This window comes from Chlorocebus sabaeus, chromosome 6, assembly GCF_047675955.1.
Source record: "Chlorocebus sabaeus isolate Y175 chromosome 6, mChlSab1.0.hap1, whole genome shotgun sequence".
In the NCBI taxonomy this organism is placed as follows: domain Eukaryota; kingdom Metazoa; phylum Chordata; class Mammalia; order Primates; family Cercopithecidae; genus Chlorocebus; species Chlorocebus sabaeus.
The window spans coordinates 61,091,719-61,107,722 of NC_132909.1; the positions used below are offsets into that span (position 1 = coordinate 61,091,719).

The following is a 16,004-nucleotide window of genomic DNA, read 5'->3' on the forward strand; positions in this document are numbered from 1 at the left end:
CTGATAGCAAGGGGTACTTGGGGACTGGCACACCAGGCCCTGGGGTGTGCACCGTGGGCATGGGGAGGACTCCTGCACAGAGGCGGTGGGCGGGGCAGGAGCCTGACTTCGAAGTCCAGTTGGATCGCGAGGGGTACTTGGAGGGGACCCCACGCCTTTGTGCAGTGAGGTGGGGGGTCCCCGGCACGAGGAAACGGGCGTGGAGCAAGGGACCTGGCTTGGGGGCGACCCGGATCTCTAGGGGGAATTGGGGAGCGGGACCTCGGGCCCTGGGGCGCGCAAGGCGGGGTCTCTCAGGTTCGGGGCGTGAGCGCTGTCCAGGCCGGGGCTGGGCCGCACACACCTGCGGCAGCGCCCGCACGTGCGGATGCGCCCGGGTTCCCGCCCGAGCGCCGAGCGGGGGCGGGGCCTGGACCACGTGCCCGGCGCCGGCCCCGCCCCGGCCCCGGCCCCGCCCCGCGCGCCTGCGCCCTGGGGACCGCCCATTGTTGGGCCGCGGCGTGACGTCGCGGGGGCGGGGCCGGGGCGGGGCCGCGGGAGGCGGCGGGAGGGAAGGAGCGCCCGCGCCGCCGCCGCCGCCGCCGCCGCCTCGGCCGCCGAGGAGCCGCCGCCGCCGCCGCCGCCGCCGAGCCGCAGCCAGAGTCGCTGCCGCCGCCCGGCCCGGCCCGGCCCCGAGCAGCCCCGCGCCGCCGCCGCCCCGCCCGCCCGGCCCCCCGCGCCCGCCCCCGCCGCTGGATGCAGGCGGCCGGCGGCCCAGCTCGCAGAGGCGGAGGGCGGCGCGGGCGGCGGCGGCGGCGCGGGCGGCAGGAGCGCGGGCCCCAGCGCTAGCGCCCGCCATGCCCAGCTCGCTCGGCCAGCCCGACGGCGGCGGGGGCGGGGGCGGCGGCGGCGGCGGCGCGGGGGCGGCGGGGGAGGACCCCGGACCCGGACCTGCGCCCCCGCCCGAGGGCGCCCAGGAGGCCGCGCCCGCTCCTCGGCCGCCGCCCGAACCCGACGACGCGGCCGCCGCGCTCCGCCTGGCGCTGGACCAGCTGTCGGCGCTCGGGCTGGGAGCCGCGGGCGACACGGACGAGGAGGGGGCGGCCGGGAACGGCGCAGCGGCGGCGGGGGGCGCGGACGGCGGGTCGGCTCCGGAGCCTGTGACCCCCGACGGGCCCGAGGCCGGCGCGCCCGCGACCCTGGCCCCCGCCGTGGCCGTGGCCCCCGGGTCGCTGCCGCTGCTGGACCCCAACGCGAGCCCCCCGCCGCCCCGGCCGTCACCCCCCGACGTGTTCGCGGGCTTCGCGCCCCACCCCGCGGCCCTGGGCCCCCCGACGCTGCTGGCCGAGCAGATGAGCGTGATCGGCAGCCGCAAGAAGAGCGTCAACATGACCGAGTGCGTCCCGGTGCCCAGCTCCGAGCACGTCGCCGAGATCGTGGGCCGCCAGGGTGAGTGGCCCTCGTCGGGGGTTGCTGTCCTGGGGGTCCCCGCACCGCCCGCCCCGGGGAAGGGGGTCTCCCGAGCCCAGCCCAGCCCGCGCCGGACGCCCCGCACCGGACACGCCCCGCGTGGGCTCCGGCCTCGGCCACTGCCTTTGCGCCTTTGTCCTGCAGCGGCCGCGGGAGAAAGTTGGGCGCAGCCCGCGCTCCTCCCCTGCGCGCTCCGGCCCCGCCGCCGCCTTTGTCTGGGCCGCCTCCAGCCCGGAAAGGCTCCCAGGAGCCGCGCCGCAGCCCAGGCCCTTGGCCACCCGCAGGGGCACCCCGGAGAGGAGCGTGAGGGCCCGGGGCTCTGGTCGGGCGGGGGGCACCCCACACCCAGCACAGGCGGCGGGGCGGGGCAAGCACAGGTTTAGGGGTGGCTTAGGGGGGCCGCCTGCAGGGCCGGGAGAGAAGGCTGACAGTACAAAGAGCGCACGTCTGGGTCCCCAGCCTGGGGCCCTGACTGGGGTGGGGACGGGACCTGGCTGGAGAGGGTCCCTGCTCCACTCTCCGGCCCCGAGTCAGGGATTTGGGGGCCTGGGAAGGACCGGCTGTCAAAGCCACTTCTGGGGTGCAGCCTGCTGGGCAGGCCGGCGGGCGGCAGGCCCCGGGTGTGGGGTCCAGCGGTGGCATCGTCGGAGCTTCCCTCTGGCCGCCCCATTGTTCTCTTTGTTAGAGAGCTAGGCTGAGATTTGCAGGGTGACATCAGGCCGGCCGCTGCTCATTGGCCCCCGAGCTGCGGGGCGGGCGGGCGGGTGGTGGGCAGTGCCTGGCCCAGCTCACACCCACCACCCTATTAGCCACCCGCCCGCCGCCTCCCTCAACTTTCTCCTGCCTTCCCGCCACCCCTACCCGCTCCTGGCTCCCCGCTGACCGCCAGTGATCAGCCAGGTTCTAGAACTTGGGGTGGGGCCTTGGCGGGGGTAGGTGGGGCGGCAGGACACTTGGGCTGGGGGTCCCTGCCTCCCCCAGGGCCCTCAGGAACCCAGGCCAGAGAAAGGTGTGGGGGGCTGGGATTGCAAGGTCATCTATGGCCCTGACCGCAGGCAGGGGACCACCAGGGTGCCCTTCCCTCCGTCCAGGTGGGTGGGGCAGCATGGCCTCCTGTCTTTTGGTCAGTCATTTGTCCAGCTCATGTGGGGACCCATGGAGGGTCAGGCGTGGTGCTGGCCCAGGAGGCATGCTCTGGAATGGCGATGCGGAGGGACTGCGTGCTCTGGCTGCCCTCAGTGGGACTCCCCAGCAGGAGGGTGCCCTACCATCCTGTTACGGCCTCCCCATTGAGGCCTTCCACCTGCCTCCGTGTCCCATAACCAGGGCTTAGAACAGGACAGCTGCCCTGTGCAGAGTGTCCGGGAGCCTGCAGAGACAGACGTCCAAGCCGAGGCCCGGGGACCAAGTGTCCAAAGGCACCAGGCTGAGCCAGCAGGTGGTGGAGGGCGTGGCTGTGTTCTATGTGAACTCGAGTGTCCTGGCACCCAAAGGGCCTTTGAGCGAGGCTGTGACCACATGGGGAGCTGGCAGGAGTCAGGGTCAGGCTGAGAGCTTCTAGACCTGTGGCCTCAGGGTGGGAATTCTCTAGGGGCAGGTCCACAGGAGATGGAGTCCATGGGCACCAGGCTTAGCCGCCCACTTCTGGCCTGTGCGTTCTGCACCCACTTACTGGGCTCTTGCTGGTGGCGGTCAGCAAGGCAGGCCCTGGGGCACAGTGGGGGTGGTGGGAGAGTGGGCCCTGATTGCTTGCCCGGCAGGCCGCAGTGGCCCGTGACCCTGTGCGGGTGACAGTCCCCTCTCTGTGATGTGCAGACGTCTCACCTCCATTGGGATAGAGGATTCTGGGGCAAGATGCTGGTTTTATTTATTTATTTATGAGACGGAGTTTTGCTCTTTCTCCCAGGCTGGAGTGCAGTGACGCGATCTGGGCTCACTGCAAACTCCGCCTTCTGGTTTCAAGCTATTCTCCTGCCTCGGCCTCCTGAGTAGCTGGGATTACAGGTGACTGCCACCACGCCCAGCTGATTTTTGTATTTTGTATTTTAGAGACGGGGTCTCGAACTCCTGATCTCAAGTGATCCGCCAGCCTCTGCCTCCCAAAGTGCTGGGATTACAGTCCTGAGCCACCGCGCCCTGGCTTATTTATTTATTAGTTTTTATTTTAAAAAATTTCTTAGGCCGGGCGCGGTGGCTCAAGCCTGTAACCCCAGCACTTTGGGAGGCCGAGACGGGTGGATCACGAGGTCAGGAGATCGAGACCGTCCTGGCTAACGGTGAAACCCCGTCTCTACTAAAAAATACAAAAAACTAGCCGGGCGTGGTGGCGGGCGCCTGTAGTCCCAGCTACTCGGGAGGCTGAGGCAGGAGAATGGCGTGAACCCGGTAGGCGGAGCTTGCGGTGAGCTGAGATCCGGCCACTGCACTCCAGCCTGGGCGACAGAGCAAGACTCCCTCTCAAAAAAAAAAAAAAAAAAAAATTTCTTGTAGAGACAGAGTCTCGTTCTGTTGGCCAGGCTGGTCTTGAACTCCTGACCTCAAGCGATCCTCCCACCTCAGTTACCCAGAGTGCTAGGGCTGCTACAGGTGTGAGCTACTATGCCTGGACCCAAGTTGCTGGTTTTAATTCCAGCTCCAGGTCACACATAGCAGCCACCCTATAAGTGGAGTGCAGGTTGCCAGGGATGTGACTGTGACTGCCATGACAGGTTGGCACACGGGCCTTACGTCTTCCACACTGTAGAACCATCTGTGGCTCCCAGCTTCTCCCACCCACCCCGTTGTCAAGCACACCTTTCAATGTCCTTTGTGCCCCAGCCCTGCCCCTTCGTTCACCTTCTTCTCCACCCTGGGGCTCTCCGAGCTTCTCATGCTTTTCTGTCAAACCCAACCTCCAAGGCTACCCCTTCCCTGGAGGACAGGAGGGGTGCACCTGCCCGGCCTCACCACCTAGACCAGAGTCACACAGGCCTGGCACCAGCCCCATGTCCGTTAGCCATGTGCTGTTCTCTGAGGCTCAGTTCTCTCTATCCTAGAGGGAAGTCTGAGTGCTTTCTGGGCAGACCGTGGTCATTCACACCTTCTGAGTTCCCACCCATCTGCTGGAGGCTCCAATTCATTTGTTTGCTAGATCTTTTTTTTTTTTTTTTTTGAGACGGAGCCTCGCTATGTTGCCCAGGCTGGAGTGCAGCGGTATGATCCCAGTTCACTGCAAGCTCCGCCTTCCAGGTTGAAGCCATCCTCCTGCCTCAGCCCCACGAGTAGCTGGGATTACAGGCGCGCGCCACCACGCCCGGCTGGTTTTTGTATTTTCAGTAGAGACGAGGTTTCGCCATGTTGGCCAGGCTGGTCTTGAACTCCTGACCTCAGGTGATCCGCCCGTCTCGGCCTCCCAAAGTGCTGGGATTACAGGCGTGAGCCACCGCACCTGTCTCCCGGCTGATTTTTGTATTTTCAGTAGAGAAGGGATTTCGCCGTGTTGGTCAGGCTGGTCTCAAACTCCTGACCTCAGGTGATCCGCCCACCTTGGCCTCCCGAAGTGCTGGGATTACAGGTGTGAGCCTCTACACCCAGCCATTGGCTAGATCTTTATTAAGTGCCTACTGTGTGCTGAGCCTGTGCCAGACTTAACCTGCCCCATCTCACTGAGGCCCATAATGTTCCCCAGGGAAGGTCCTGCAGCTCCCAGGTCACAGATGGGGAGGCAGAGGCTGCAGGAGGTAAAGGGTAGGTAAAAACTGGGGGGACAGCAGCACTTTGAGAGGCTGAGGCAGGAGGATCCCTCGAGCCTAGGAACTGAGAACAGCCTGGCCAACGCGGCAAAACCCTGTCTCTCAAAAAAAAAAAAATGCAAAAATTAGGCATGGTGGCACACTCCTGCGACTCCAGCTACTCGGGAGACTGAGGCGGGAGGATTACTTGAGCCTGGGAGGCCGAGGCTGCAGCAAGCTATGATCTTGCCATCGAACTCCAGTCTAGGCAACAGAGCGAGACCCTGTCTCCAAAACAAAAAAATCACGGGCTGGAATTCAAACCCTAGTTTCTCTGGTGGGTCAGCAAAGAAAATTTCAGCTTCCAAAGCTGGAGGGCTGGGGGTGGGGGGAGGCAGCCCTGTTTGGGAGACAGGCAAAGTGGAGATCCAAGAGCACAGACGTCTCCCTCCAGCTGGCCAGCAAAGGCGCTCTAGGGGACCTCAGGCCCTGCTCCTGCTGAGACCCCAACATGTACCCTCCTTTCTCACCCCACCCTGGGCGAATCTGCGCTCTGTGGCAGCCCCTCCCCCTACACGTTCCCAGGGACAGGAACAGGGCAGGTGCTTGGGTCTTCAGTATCTTGCCAGGGCCTGAACACAGAAGGTCGTCTGTAGCTAATGAACGAATGAATGAGTGAATGATGTTGAAGGCAGGGCTTGGACTGGAAGCTTCTCAGGGCTCCCTCTCTCCGCTGTTGGCACAGGCTGAGGGTCATGGTTTTAGACTGTCCCCCTCGGCTGGAGGAGACCCCAGCTCACTGTTTGCTCTCCTGTCCCTTGTTCCTGGCTGAAGCCCTAGAGGCTCCCTTCTCCCATCTCCACAGGCCTCAGGTGTTTTCCTGGCAGCTGGGGACAGTGCTGGGTGTTGGGGGGGACCATGGCTTGGTTTTCCTATCCATACACTGCAGAGCCCTAGAAAGAGGGGGTCCGCTGGGTCGCCTCCACAGTGCAGACCCAAACTGAGAGTTCTGGCATCAGTCAGTGTACATACTCCCTTCAATCCCTGAGAGGTTTTTTCCCTTCATTCCCCAAGCGATTTGTTGGTTTGTTTGTTTGTTTGTTTTTGAGACGGAGTCTTGCTCTGTTGCCCAGGCTGGAGTGCAGTGGCGCGATCTCAGCTCACTGCAAGCTCCGCCTCCCGGGTTCATGCCATTCTCCTGCCTCAGCCTCCCGAGTAGCTGGGACTACAGGCGCCCGCCACCGCACCTGGCTAATTTTTTTTTCTATTTTTAGTAGAGACAGGGTTTTACCGTGTCAGCCAGGATGGTCTTGATCTCCTGACCTCGTGATCCGCCCACCTTGGCCTCCCAAAGTGCTGGGATTACAGGCTTGGCCACCGCACCTGGCCAGGGTGTTTTCTTTTCTTTTTGAGACAGGGTTTTGCTCTTGTAGCCCAGGCTGGAGTGCAGTGGCTCAATCTCAGCTCACTGCAGCCTCCACCTGCCGGGTTCAAGCGGTTATTTCACCTCACCCTCCTGAGTAGCTGGGATTACAGGCACACACCACCACACCAGGCTCATTTTTGTATTTTTAGTAGAGACGGGGTTTTGCCATGTTGGTCAGGCTGGTCTTGAACTCCTGACCTCAGGTCATCCGCCTGTCTCCACCTCCCAAAGTGCTGGGATTACAGGTGTGAGCCACCACGCCCAGCGGTTTTTGTTGTTTTTATTTTTATTTATTTATTTATTTTGAGACAGGGTCTGGTTCTGTTCCTCTGTCTGGAGGGTAGTGGTGCAATCATAGCTCACTGCAGCCTCAGCCTCCTGGGCTCAGGCGACCCTCCCACCTCCACCTCCCGAGTAGCTGGGGCCACAGGTAGGCACCAACACTCCCAGCTAATTTTTATTTATTTATTTATTTATTTATTTATTTATTTATTTTTGAGGCGGAGTCTCTCTCTGTCACCCAGGCCAGAGTGTACTAGCGTAATCTCACAACCTCTGCCTCCCGGGTTCAAGCGATTCTCCTGCCTCAGCCACCCGAGTAGCTGGGATTACAGGTGCCCGCCACCACACCTGGCTAATTTTTGTATTTTTAGTAGAGATGGGTTTTCGCCATGTTGGTCAGTCTGGTCTCAAACTCCTGGCCTCGTAATCCACTGTGCCCGGCCCACACCTGACTAATTTTAAAAAATTTTTCATAAAGGCTGGATGTGGTGGTTCACACCTGTAATTCTAGCATTTATGGGAAGCTGAGAGGGGAGGATCACCTGAGCCCAAGATTTCCAGACCAGCCTGGGCAGCATAGTAAGACGCTATCTCTGCAGGAAAGCTTTGAACAGTTAGCCAGGCATGGTGGTGCGTAACTATGGTCCCAGCTACTTGGGAGGCTGGGGTGGGAGGATCACTTGAGCCCAGGAGGTCAAGGCTGCAGTGAGCTGTGATGGTGTCACTGCACTCCAGCCTGCGCAACAGAGTGAGACCCTTTACAGAGACAGGATCTTGCTGTGTTGCCCAGGCTGGTCTCAAACTCTTGGCCTCAAGTGATCCTCCTGCTTTGGCCTCCCAAACTGCTGGGACTACAGGTGTGAGCCACCGTGCCTGGCCTGGGAGGGGGTTTTGACATCCTTGTTTGACAGCTAAACCAGTTTTCCTCCTCCCCACCAGACCCCTCAGCTCTGGCCGGCTTCCATGGCGGCCCAGGTCTGGGATGCAGCTGTTCCGCGTCGCCCAGCTGCCTGGCTGGGGGCAGCTGCGTGTTGGACTGAGTGTTGGCTGTGGGGCCTTGTTCTTGTCCCATCCTGCTTCCAGAACCCTGCCCTTGCTCTGGCCTCAGCGGCTCTCTGCAGTTCACGTTCCCCTTCCTGCCTTGGCAAACCTGTCCAGCCTGGGCTGGCGGCCTCGGCTCCCACACCAGCACTTGTGGTTTCATTGGTGAGTCTGTAGTGCATGGTTATCTAAAGCCAGGACCACGGACGGGCCAAATGAGTGACGCCCGCTGGTGTGTGCGCTGCGCGGGGCCCCGAGGCCCTGCCCTGGCATGGAGAGACTTGGCTGCTGTGGGTTGGGGATGTGGGACAGGTCAGGGCCAGACTCTGGGGCAGTCACCCCGATTCCCAGGCATCTCAAGCCTTCCGAGTTGGAGGGGACATGGCCCCCAAACCTGCATTTCAGTGCCTTTGTGTCCTTCAGAGCCCTCCCCTCGGGCTTCCTGTCACTCTGGGCTTGCTGTGTCGTTTCCACTGGGGCAGGGATGGGGCCAGGGTCACTCCTGGAGCCCTGATTCCTTGGCCTCTTGGGGTCTTGATGTGGGTGTGGTTTTGGGGGCCAGCACGTGTCAAAGTGGAGGCACCACCAATGAATTGAGCTCCAGCTCTATCTTTGAGATCCTAGAGGCCTTGCAGCCGTGAGGTCTCCACCCAGCGCCACCATCTGGGATAGGGCAGGATGGAGTGAGGGGAGGGGGAGGCGGCCAGGTCCCCCCCGTGCCCCGACGCACCGGTGGCTCCCAGCACAATCCTGGTTTCTGCTCAGTCAGTCACATACCCGCTTCCTGCACCCCCATCTCCCAAATGTGTCATCTCACCCAGACCAGACTTTCTGTGACCACAGCGTGTGAGCCCAGCGGTGGCCACGTCGGGGCAGCCTCTCCCGTGTGTGACCCTCTAGGGACCCGGGGCAGCTCTCAGATCAGCAAGGGAGGACCCCGTGCTGCGCCCTGGCAACGTTGGCGAGCTCTGCCCTCTGCTGGGTGGGCGTGATGGAGAACAAGCTCACCTCCTGCCGTGGGCAGGGCCAGCGGAGTCCCCGTCTGTGGGTGGCACCTCCTGCCCCAGCCTTGCTAGGTCTCCGCTCCCTGTGCCTCAGTTTCCTCTCCTCAAGGAGGGTCTCCCTAAAGCAAACACTGTGGACTGCCATGGGCCACCAGCCTGGTCATGGCCCTCTGAGGGCCTGTGAAGCCAGGCCTATTACCTTTCCCTTTCACAGTGAAGAAACAGGCATAGCAAAGTCCCCCGAGTGCCCAGGGACTCCCCGGCCCCATCCCCCGGCCTCAGGGAGGCAGCTCAGAAAGTCAGGCGTGTGAGGAGAGACTCAGAAGAGCAGGCCCAACTCGGTGCAGTCAGGGTGGGCTTCCTGGAGGAGGGGGACAATGGACTGCACAGAGGACTGGACCGCACATCGCACTGGGTGCAATGGAGGCGAACAGAATGCTGAAAGTGGGAAGGACAGGTGTGGCGGCAGCGCTGCTGGGGTGGGCGAACTGCTGTCCCCCTCTGAGTGGGTGTGCCCCTGCCACCCCTCCCAGGGTCCTCCCTGCTGAGCCCCTGGGACCACCAGCTCCAGGCCCCACTCCTTCCATCCTCCTGGCCCAGGCAGTTTCTGACTTCGTCCCCATCAAAAGTGCTGATCCTGCTCCTTCTCTCTCTCTGTGGGAGAGTTAGCAACACTGGTTTCCTCTCAGAGCCACCTTCTGACTGTATTGAAACAATATCCCTGCAGCTCCCTCTGCTTCCCCAGAGCCTGAGGGGGTTGCGGGCAGTGTCTCAAAACCCTTTCAGGCCGGGCACGGTGGCTCAAGCCTGTCATCCCAGCACTTTGGGAGGCCGAGGCAGGAGGACTGCTTGAGCCCAGGAGTTTGAAACCAGCCTGAGCAACATACTGAGAACACATCTCTACAAAAAGTAAAAATAGGCCGGGCACGGTGGCTCGTGCCTGTAATCCCAGCACTTTGGGAGGCCAAGGCGGGTGGATCACCTGAGGTCAGGAGTTCAAGACTGTCCTGGCTAACATGGTGAAACCCCGTCTCTACAAAAAATAAAAAAAATTAACTGGGTGTGGTGGTGGGCACCTGTAATCCCAGCTACTCAGGAGGCTGAGGCAGGAGAATTGTTTGAACCTGGGAGGCAGAGGCTGCAGTGAGCCGAGATCGCACCACTGCACTCCAGGCTGGGCAACAAGAACGAAACTCCGTCTCAATAACTAATTAATCTGGGCATGGTGGTGCCGTCTCTGGAGGCTGAGGTGGGAGGATCACTTGAGCCCAGGAGTTGAAGGCTGCAGTGAGCTATGACCACACCACTGCACTCCAGCCTGGTGATAGAGTGAGACTATCTCAAAAAAGGAATAGAAAAAAAAAAAAAAAAAGGAAAAAACCTTTAAGGCCCCAGGGGTGGGCTAGGGATGTCTGGGACCCTGAGAAGACCACATCTGGTCAGTGGTTGCCCAGACAATAGGTGAAGAGACCCCTGCCTCCCACACTGACACTCATGCCCCCCACCAGGTCAGACCCCCAGCCCAGCCAACAAGAGTGAAGCCACAGCAGGCCCCTCAGGGCCCACCTGGACCCTCCCGAGGCATCTGGAGGCAGGGTGCGCAAGTCGGCAGTCCACTGAGACCTCGTCTCCCCTTAGGCCAGGGTCTTGGGAGCCTAGGAAGGGTCATTCGGCCGGAAGGAAATTGTAGGGTTTCCACAATCTGAAATCGGCTTCCCTTCCTGTGGGACCGGGAGCTGGTGGCAGAGGGTCTGCAGGTGTGCTCTGGGCTGACACAGTGGGGGCTTGAAACCACGGAAATGTCTCCTCTCGTTTCTGTAAGATAAAAGTTCCAAGTCAAGGTATGGGCAGGGAGGGCTCCATGGAGGGGGCGGGGGACATCTTCAGTTTGTGGGGGCTATGGCCAGTCCTTGGCTTGTAGAGATAACACTGCAGTCTCTGTCTCTGTCCCCACAAGGCCGGCTCCTGTGTGTATGTCTCTTTTTTTTCTTCTTCTTTTTTTGAGACACGGTCTTGCTCTGTCACCCAGGCTAGAGTGCAGTGGTGTGATCATAGCTCACTGCAGCCTCCACCTCCCGGGCTCAGGTGATCCTCCCACTTCAGCCTCCCAAGTAGCTAAGACTACAGGTGTTCACCACCACACCTGGGTAGTTTAGTTGTTGTTGTTTTTAGTAGAGATGGGGTCCTGCTATGTGGCCCAGGCTGGTCTCAAACTCCTGGGCTCCAGTGATCCTCCCGCCTCAGATTGCCAGAGTACTAGGATTACGGGTGTGAGCCGCTGCAGCCTGCCCCTATGGCGCTTTTTTTTTTTTTTTTTGGAAATGGAGTCTTGGTCTGTGGCTAGGCTGGAGTGCAGTGGCATAATATTGGCTCACTGCAACCTCCGCCTCCTGGGTTCAGGCAATTCTTCTGCCTCAGCCTTCCCCAGTGGCTGGGATTACAGGTGTGCGCCACCGCACCTGGTTTATTGCAGCTTTCTTTTTTTTTTTTTTTTTTTAAGACAGAGTTTTGGCCGGGCGCGATGGCTCAAGCCTGTAATCCCAGCACTTTGGGAGGCCAAGATGGGCGGATCCCGAGGTCAGGAGATCGAGACCATCCTGGCTAACACGGTGAAACCCCGTCTCTACTAAAAATACAAAAAACTAGTCGGGCGCGGTAGCAGGCGCCTGTAGTCCCAGCTACTCAGGAGGCTGAGGCAGGAGAATGGCGTAAACCCAGGAGGCGGAGCTTGCAGTGAGCTGAGATCCGGCCACTGCATTCCAGCCTGGGCGACAGAGCGAGACTCCCGTCTCAAAAAAAAAAAAAAAAAAAAAAGATAGTTTTGCTCTGTCACCCAGGCTGGAGTGCAGTGGTGTGCGATCTCGGCTCACTGCAGTCTCCACCTCCCAGGTTCAAGCAATTCTTCTGCCTCAGCCTGCCGAGTACCTGGCACTACAGGTGCCTGCCACCACGCCTGGCCAATTTTTTGTATTTTTAGTAGAGACAGGGTTTCACCATGTAGGGCAGGCTGGTCTTGAACTCCTGACCTTGTGACCCGCCCGCCTTGGCCTTCCAAAGTGCTGGGATTACAGGAGTGAGCAATGGCACCCCACTTTTTTTAGTTGGAGTCTTGCTTTGTTGTCTGGGCTGGGGTGCAGTGGTGCAATCTCGGCTCACTGCAATCTTCTTCTCCTGGGTTCAAGTGATTCTCCTGCCTCAGCCTCCGAGGTACCTGGGACTACAGGTGCCTGCCACTACACCCCAATCATGTTTTGTATTTTTAGTAGAGAGGGTTTCACCATGTTGGCCAGGCTGGTCTCGAACTCGTGACCTCGAGTGATCCGCCTGCCTCAGCCTCCCAAAGTGCTGGTATTACACGTATGAGCCACTGTGCCCAGCTAACCCTACCTATTAATAGTATCAACGCCGGATATTAGGGTCCAGCTTATGAACTTGGAAACATTCACACCCCAGCCATCACGCTCTGTGGTTCCAGATCAATTATGGCGCACACCTTTCAGCCTAAAACAGGGTCCCCTTGCCGTCTTGCTTTTATGCCAAACCCTGGAGCCCCGAGGGGAAACTGAGGCCGGGGGAAGAAGGGACGTGGTGTCTGAGGATGAAGTGGTGTTGGGCACAGACTGGGAGGTAGGGACTCCCTCACTGGCTCTGCAGCCCGCATGCCCAGCGGGGCTGAGCTGCGCAGGAGCTTTGGGTCACCTTGTCCTTCCACTCCTTCCCCGACAGGGTGCAAGATCAAGGCCCTGCGGGCCAAGACAAACACCTACATCAAGACCCCGGTGCGGGGCGAGGAGCCGGTCTTCATCGTGACAGGCCGGAAGGAGGACGTGGAGATGGCCAAGCGTGAGATCCTGTCGGCGGCCGAGCACTTCTCCATTATCCGGGCCACGCGCAGCAAGGCCGGGGGTCTGCCCGGCGCCGCCCAGGGCCCGCCCAACCTCCCCGGACAGACCACCATCCAGGTGCGCGTGCCCTACCGCGTGGTGGGGCTGGTGGTGGGGCCTAAGGGTGCCACCATCAAGCGCATCCAGCAGCGGACGCACACCTACATCGTGACGCCCGGGCGTGACAAGGAGCCGGTGTTCGCGGTCACCGGGATGCCCGAGAACGTGGACCGCGCGCGCGAGGAGATCGAGGCACACATCACACTGCGCACCGGCGCTTTCACGGATGCGGGCCCCGACAGTGACTTCCACGCCAACGGCACCGACGTCTGCCTGGACCTGCTCGGGGCAGCCGCCAGCCTCTGGGCCAAGACCCCAAACCCAGGACGACGGCCCCCCACAACCACGGCCAGCCTCCGCGGGGACACGGCCCTGGGTGCCCCCAGCGCCCCCGAGGCCTTCTACGCGGGCAGCCGTGGCGGCCCCTCTGTGCCGGACCCAGGCCCCGCCAGCCCCTACAGCGGCTCCGGCAACGGGGGCTTCGCCTTCGGCGCGGAGGGTCCTGGTGCCCCGGTGGGGACGGCCGCCCCCGACGACTGCGACTTCGGCTTCGACTTCCTGGCGCTGGACCTGACTGTGCCTGCCGCGGCCACCATCTGGGCGCCCTTCGAGCGCGCCGCCCCCCTGCCCGCCTTCAGCGGTTGCTCCACGGTCAACGGAGCCCCGGGACCACCCCCCGCCGGCGCCCGGCGCAGCAGTGGGGCCGGGACCCCCCGCCACTCGCCCACGCTGCCCGAGCCCGGCGGCCTCCGCCTGGAGCTCCCGCTGTCCCGCCGCGGCGCCCCGGATCCGGTGGGCGCGCTGTCCTGGCGACCCCCGCAGGGCCCCGTATCCTTCCCGGGCGGCGCCGCCTTCTCCACGGCCACGTCCCTGCCCAGCAGCCCCGCGGCCACCGCCTGCGCCCCCCTGGACTCCGGCGCCTCCGAGAACAGCCGCAAGCCTCCCTCGGCGTCCTCGGCGCCCGCCCAGGCCCTGGCCCGGGAGTGCGTGGTGTGCGCCGAGGGCGAGGTGATGGCCGCGCTGGTCCCCTGCGGCCACAACCTGTTCTGCATGGACTGCGCCGTCCGCATCTGCGGCAAAAGCGAGCCCGAGTGTCCCGCCTGCCGCACGCCGGCCACCCAGGCCATTCATATCTTTTCCTAGAGGGAGGACCGCCACGTGGCCATCTGCGGGCGCCAGGGCTGGGCGCGGGAGACGGGCGGGACCCGGGGTGGGAGAGGGACGGGGGGCGAGGGGCGGAGGCCCAGGGGGCAGGGGGGTGGGTGGCGGCCAGTGTTTACAGTTGAGCTTTAACTGCCGTCCCAGGCGTGGAGACGGAGACCCCGCAGCCCGGCGCCTCAACCCTTCCACGACAGTATTGAGTGGTCAGGTTACAATAAACCGGAGAGAAAAGGTCCGCTTGCACTTTTTTTTTAGTTTTTATTTTTAGACACCCCTCCCCTCCAGGGTGATCTTTAAAAAACAAAACAAAAATTACGATTTTTCCAGCGCTCAGTGTTTTCCTTTTGTCCGAAGCCGTTTCTGATTTGACTTTTCTCGCCGGCCGGTCTCAAGGCCGCACAGACGTTCCAGAGGAGGAGGGCGACATTTTTACTCCCTTTTTGGGGCTAACCATTTATGCTTTTGTACATCAACCATGCGCGGCCAGAGGGGGACAGGGGTGGGGGGCGAGGGGCGTTCCAATCAGAAATTTCTAACTTTCTGTTAATTATTAATCCCCTTTCTACTGCGGTTTCTGTTGTCATTTTTTAAATTTTTTAATTTTTTTTTTTTTTTTTACTTTTACTTTTTACCTCTTGTGTATATGTAGGGAATTTATAGGGAAATATGTACTTTATGGAATAAATTTTAAGAACTAAAATATATTTTATTTTGAATAAAGTAATGGGCCTTTCATCTTGCAGCTAAATCACTGATTATATATTTGCTGAGCTGATTTAAGGGTTAAAAAAAATTGTATCAAGAGTTTTATTTTTTGACTTCAAAGCCTTCTTAATAAAGCCTCTTTTCTACACGTGAGCACACGGCTTCAGCGTGGTGTGGGGGGTGGGCACCAGGAGGGACGATCCTGGGGCAGGGGACACTCAAATCCAGCCCCTCGTCCCCCAGTTCCGTGGTCCAGGCTCTCACCCCGCCCAGGCACTGCCTGTTGTTCCACACGAAGGAATTGGGTCTGTGGGGGAGGGTCTAGCTGGGTTCCCCGTGAGCAGCCCTCAGGTGCCATCCCAGTGGGTGTTCAACCATGGGCTCCACAGAGGATGGGGACCCAGGCTCTTTCCTTGGGGAGAAAGGGGGTGCTGGCTGTCTTCAGGGAGAAAGGGGACCCAGGCTGTCTTTCCTTGGGGACATCTGCCCAGCTCTCCGGGTGTGTGGGATCCATCCCAGCAGACCGTCCACCAGTCGTGCAAATGGGGAAACTGAGGCCTGGAAAGGCTCATCCCAGGTTTGACCCTGATGTCTCCTGGTCTGTGAAGGACGTTTGAGCCATGGTCATCCCCCCAGCACTCTGGGAACCATGACACATGGGGCCACCAGATGTAGCTCTTCAGGGCTGGCGTTGAGACCACAGACTGGACCCACGGTGAACCATCCCAGCGCCATCCCAAAACGGCGAGGAAGCCCCTGGGTGGCAGGAGGGGCTGCTCGGGACAAGGCAGGGGCCAGGCACATGGGCTGCCGGCTTGGGGAGTGGACCTTGCGGAGGGGCCTGGGGCTTAGAACCCACTAGGGAAAGAGAAGCACGTGTGGAAGAGAGGCCTGGAGAGCTTCCAGAAGGAGGCGAGGAGGCTGAGATGGAGAGGAATCACCAGAGACGGACACCTGAGTTCAAGCGTAGCCCTGCCCAGGCTCCTGGCCTGGAACTCCCTCCTCTGCAACACGCGGGGTGTTTCTAGGCCCAAACTCCTGCTTGGTGAAATTGAGGGTCGTGTCACTGGTTGAATGGTGTCCCCCCACCAAAATAAGAGGTCCCCCAGAAAGTGAAAATGTGATTTTATTTGGAAAAAGGGTCTTTGCAGATATAATTAAGGATCTCAAGATGAAATAATCCTGAATTAGAGCAAGACTTAAATCCAATCATGAGTGTTTTTATAAGACAGGGACAGGGGCCGGGCGCGGTGGCTCACGCCTGTAATCCTAGCACTTTGGG

At 60.8% G+C, this 16,004-nt stretch overlaps 1 protein-coding gene across 2 annotated transcripts; it reads left to right on the forward strand.

The window, feature by feature from the left end:
• The first annotated feature begins 577 nt into the window (after positions 1-577).
• MEX3D (mex-3 RNA binding family member D) lies at positions 578-14,875 on the forward strand. 2 transcript variants are annotated; one of them, XM_007996037.3, is made up of 3 exons: positions 822-1,428; positions 12,639-13,985; positions 14,162-14,875. In XM_007996037.3, exons 1-3 carry the CDS (start codon positions 837-839, stop codon positions 14,215-14,217), a joined length of 1,995 nt encoding a protein of 664 aa, XP_007994228.2. In that variant the 5' UTR covers positions 822-836; the 3' UTR covers positions 14,218-14,875. The 2 variants fall into 2 exon arrangements, with proteins under 2 accessions (XP_072873269.1, XP_007994228.2); XM_073017168.1 differs by having other exon boundaries at positions 578-1,428; positions 12,639-14,875.
• Positions 14,876-16,004: the final 1,129 nt, after the last annotated feature.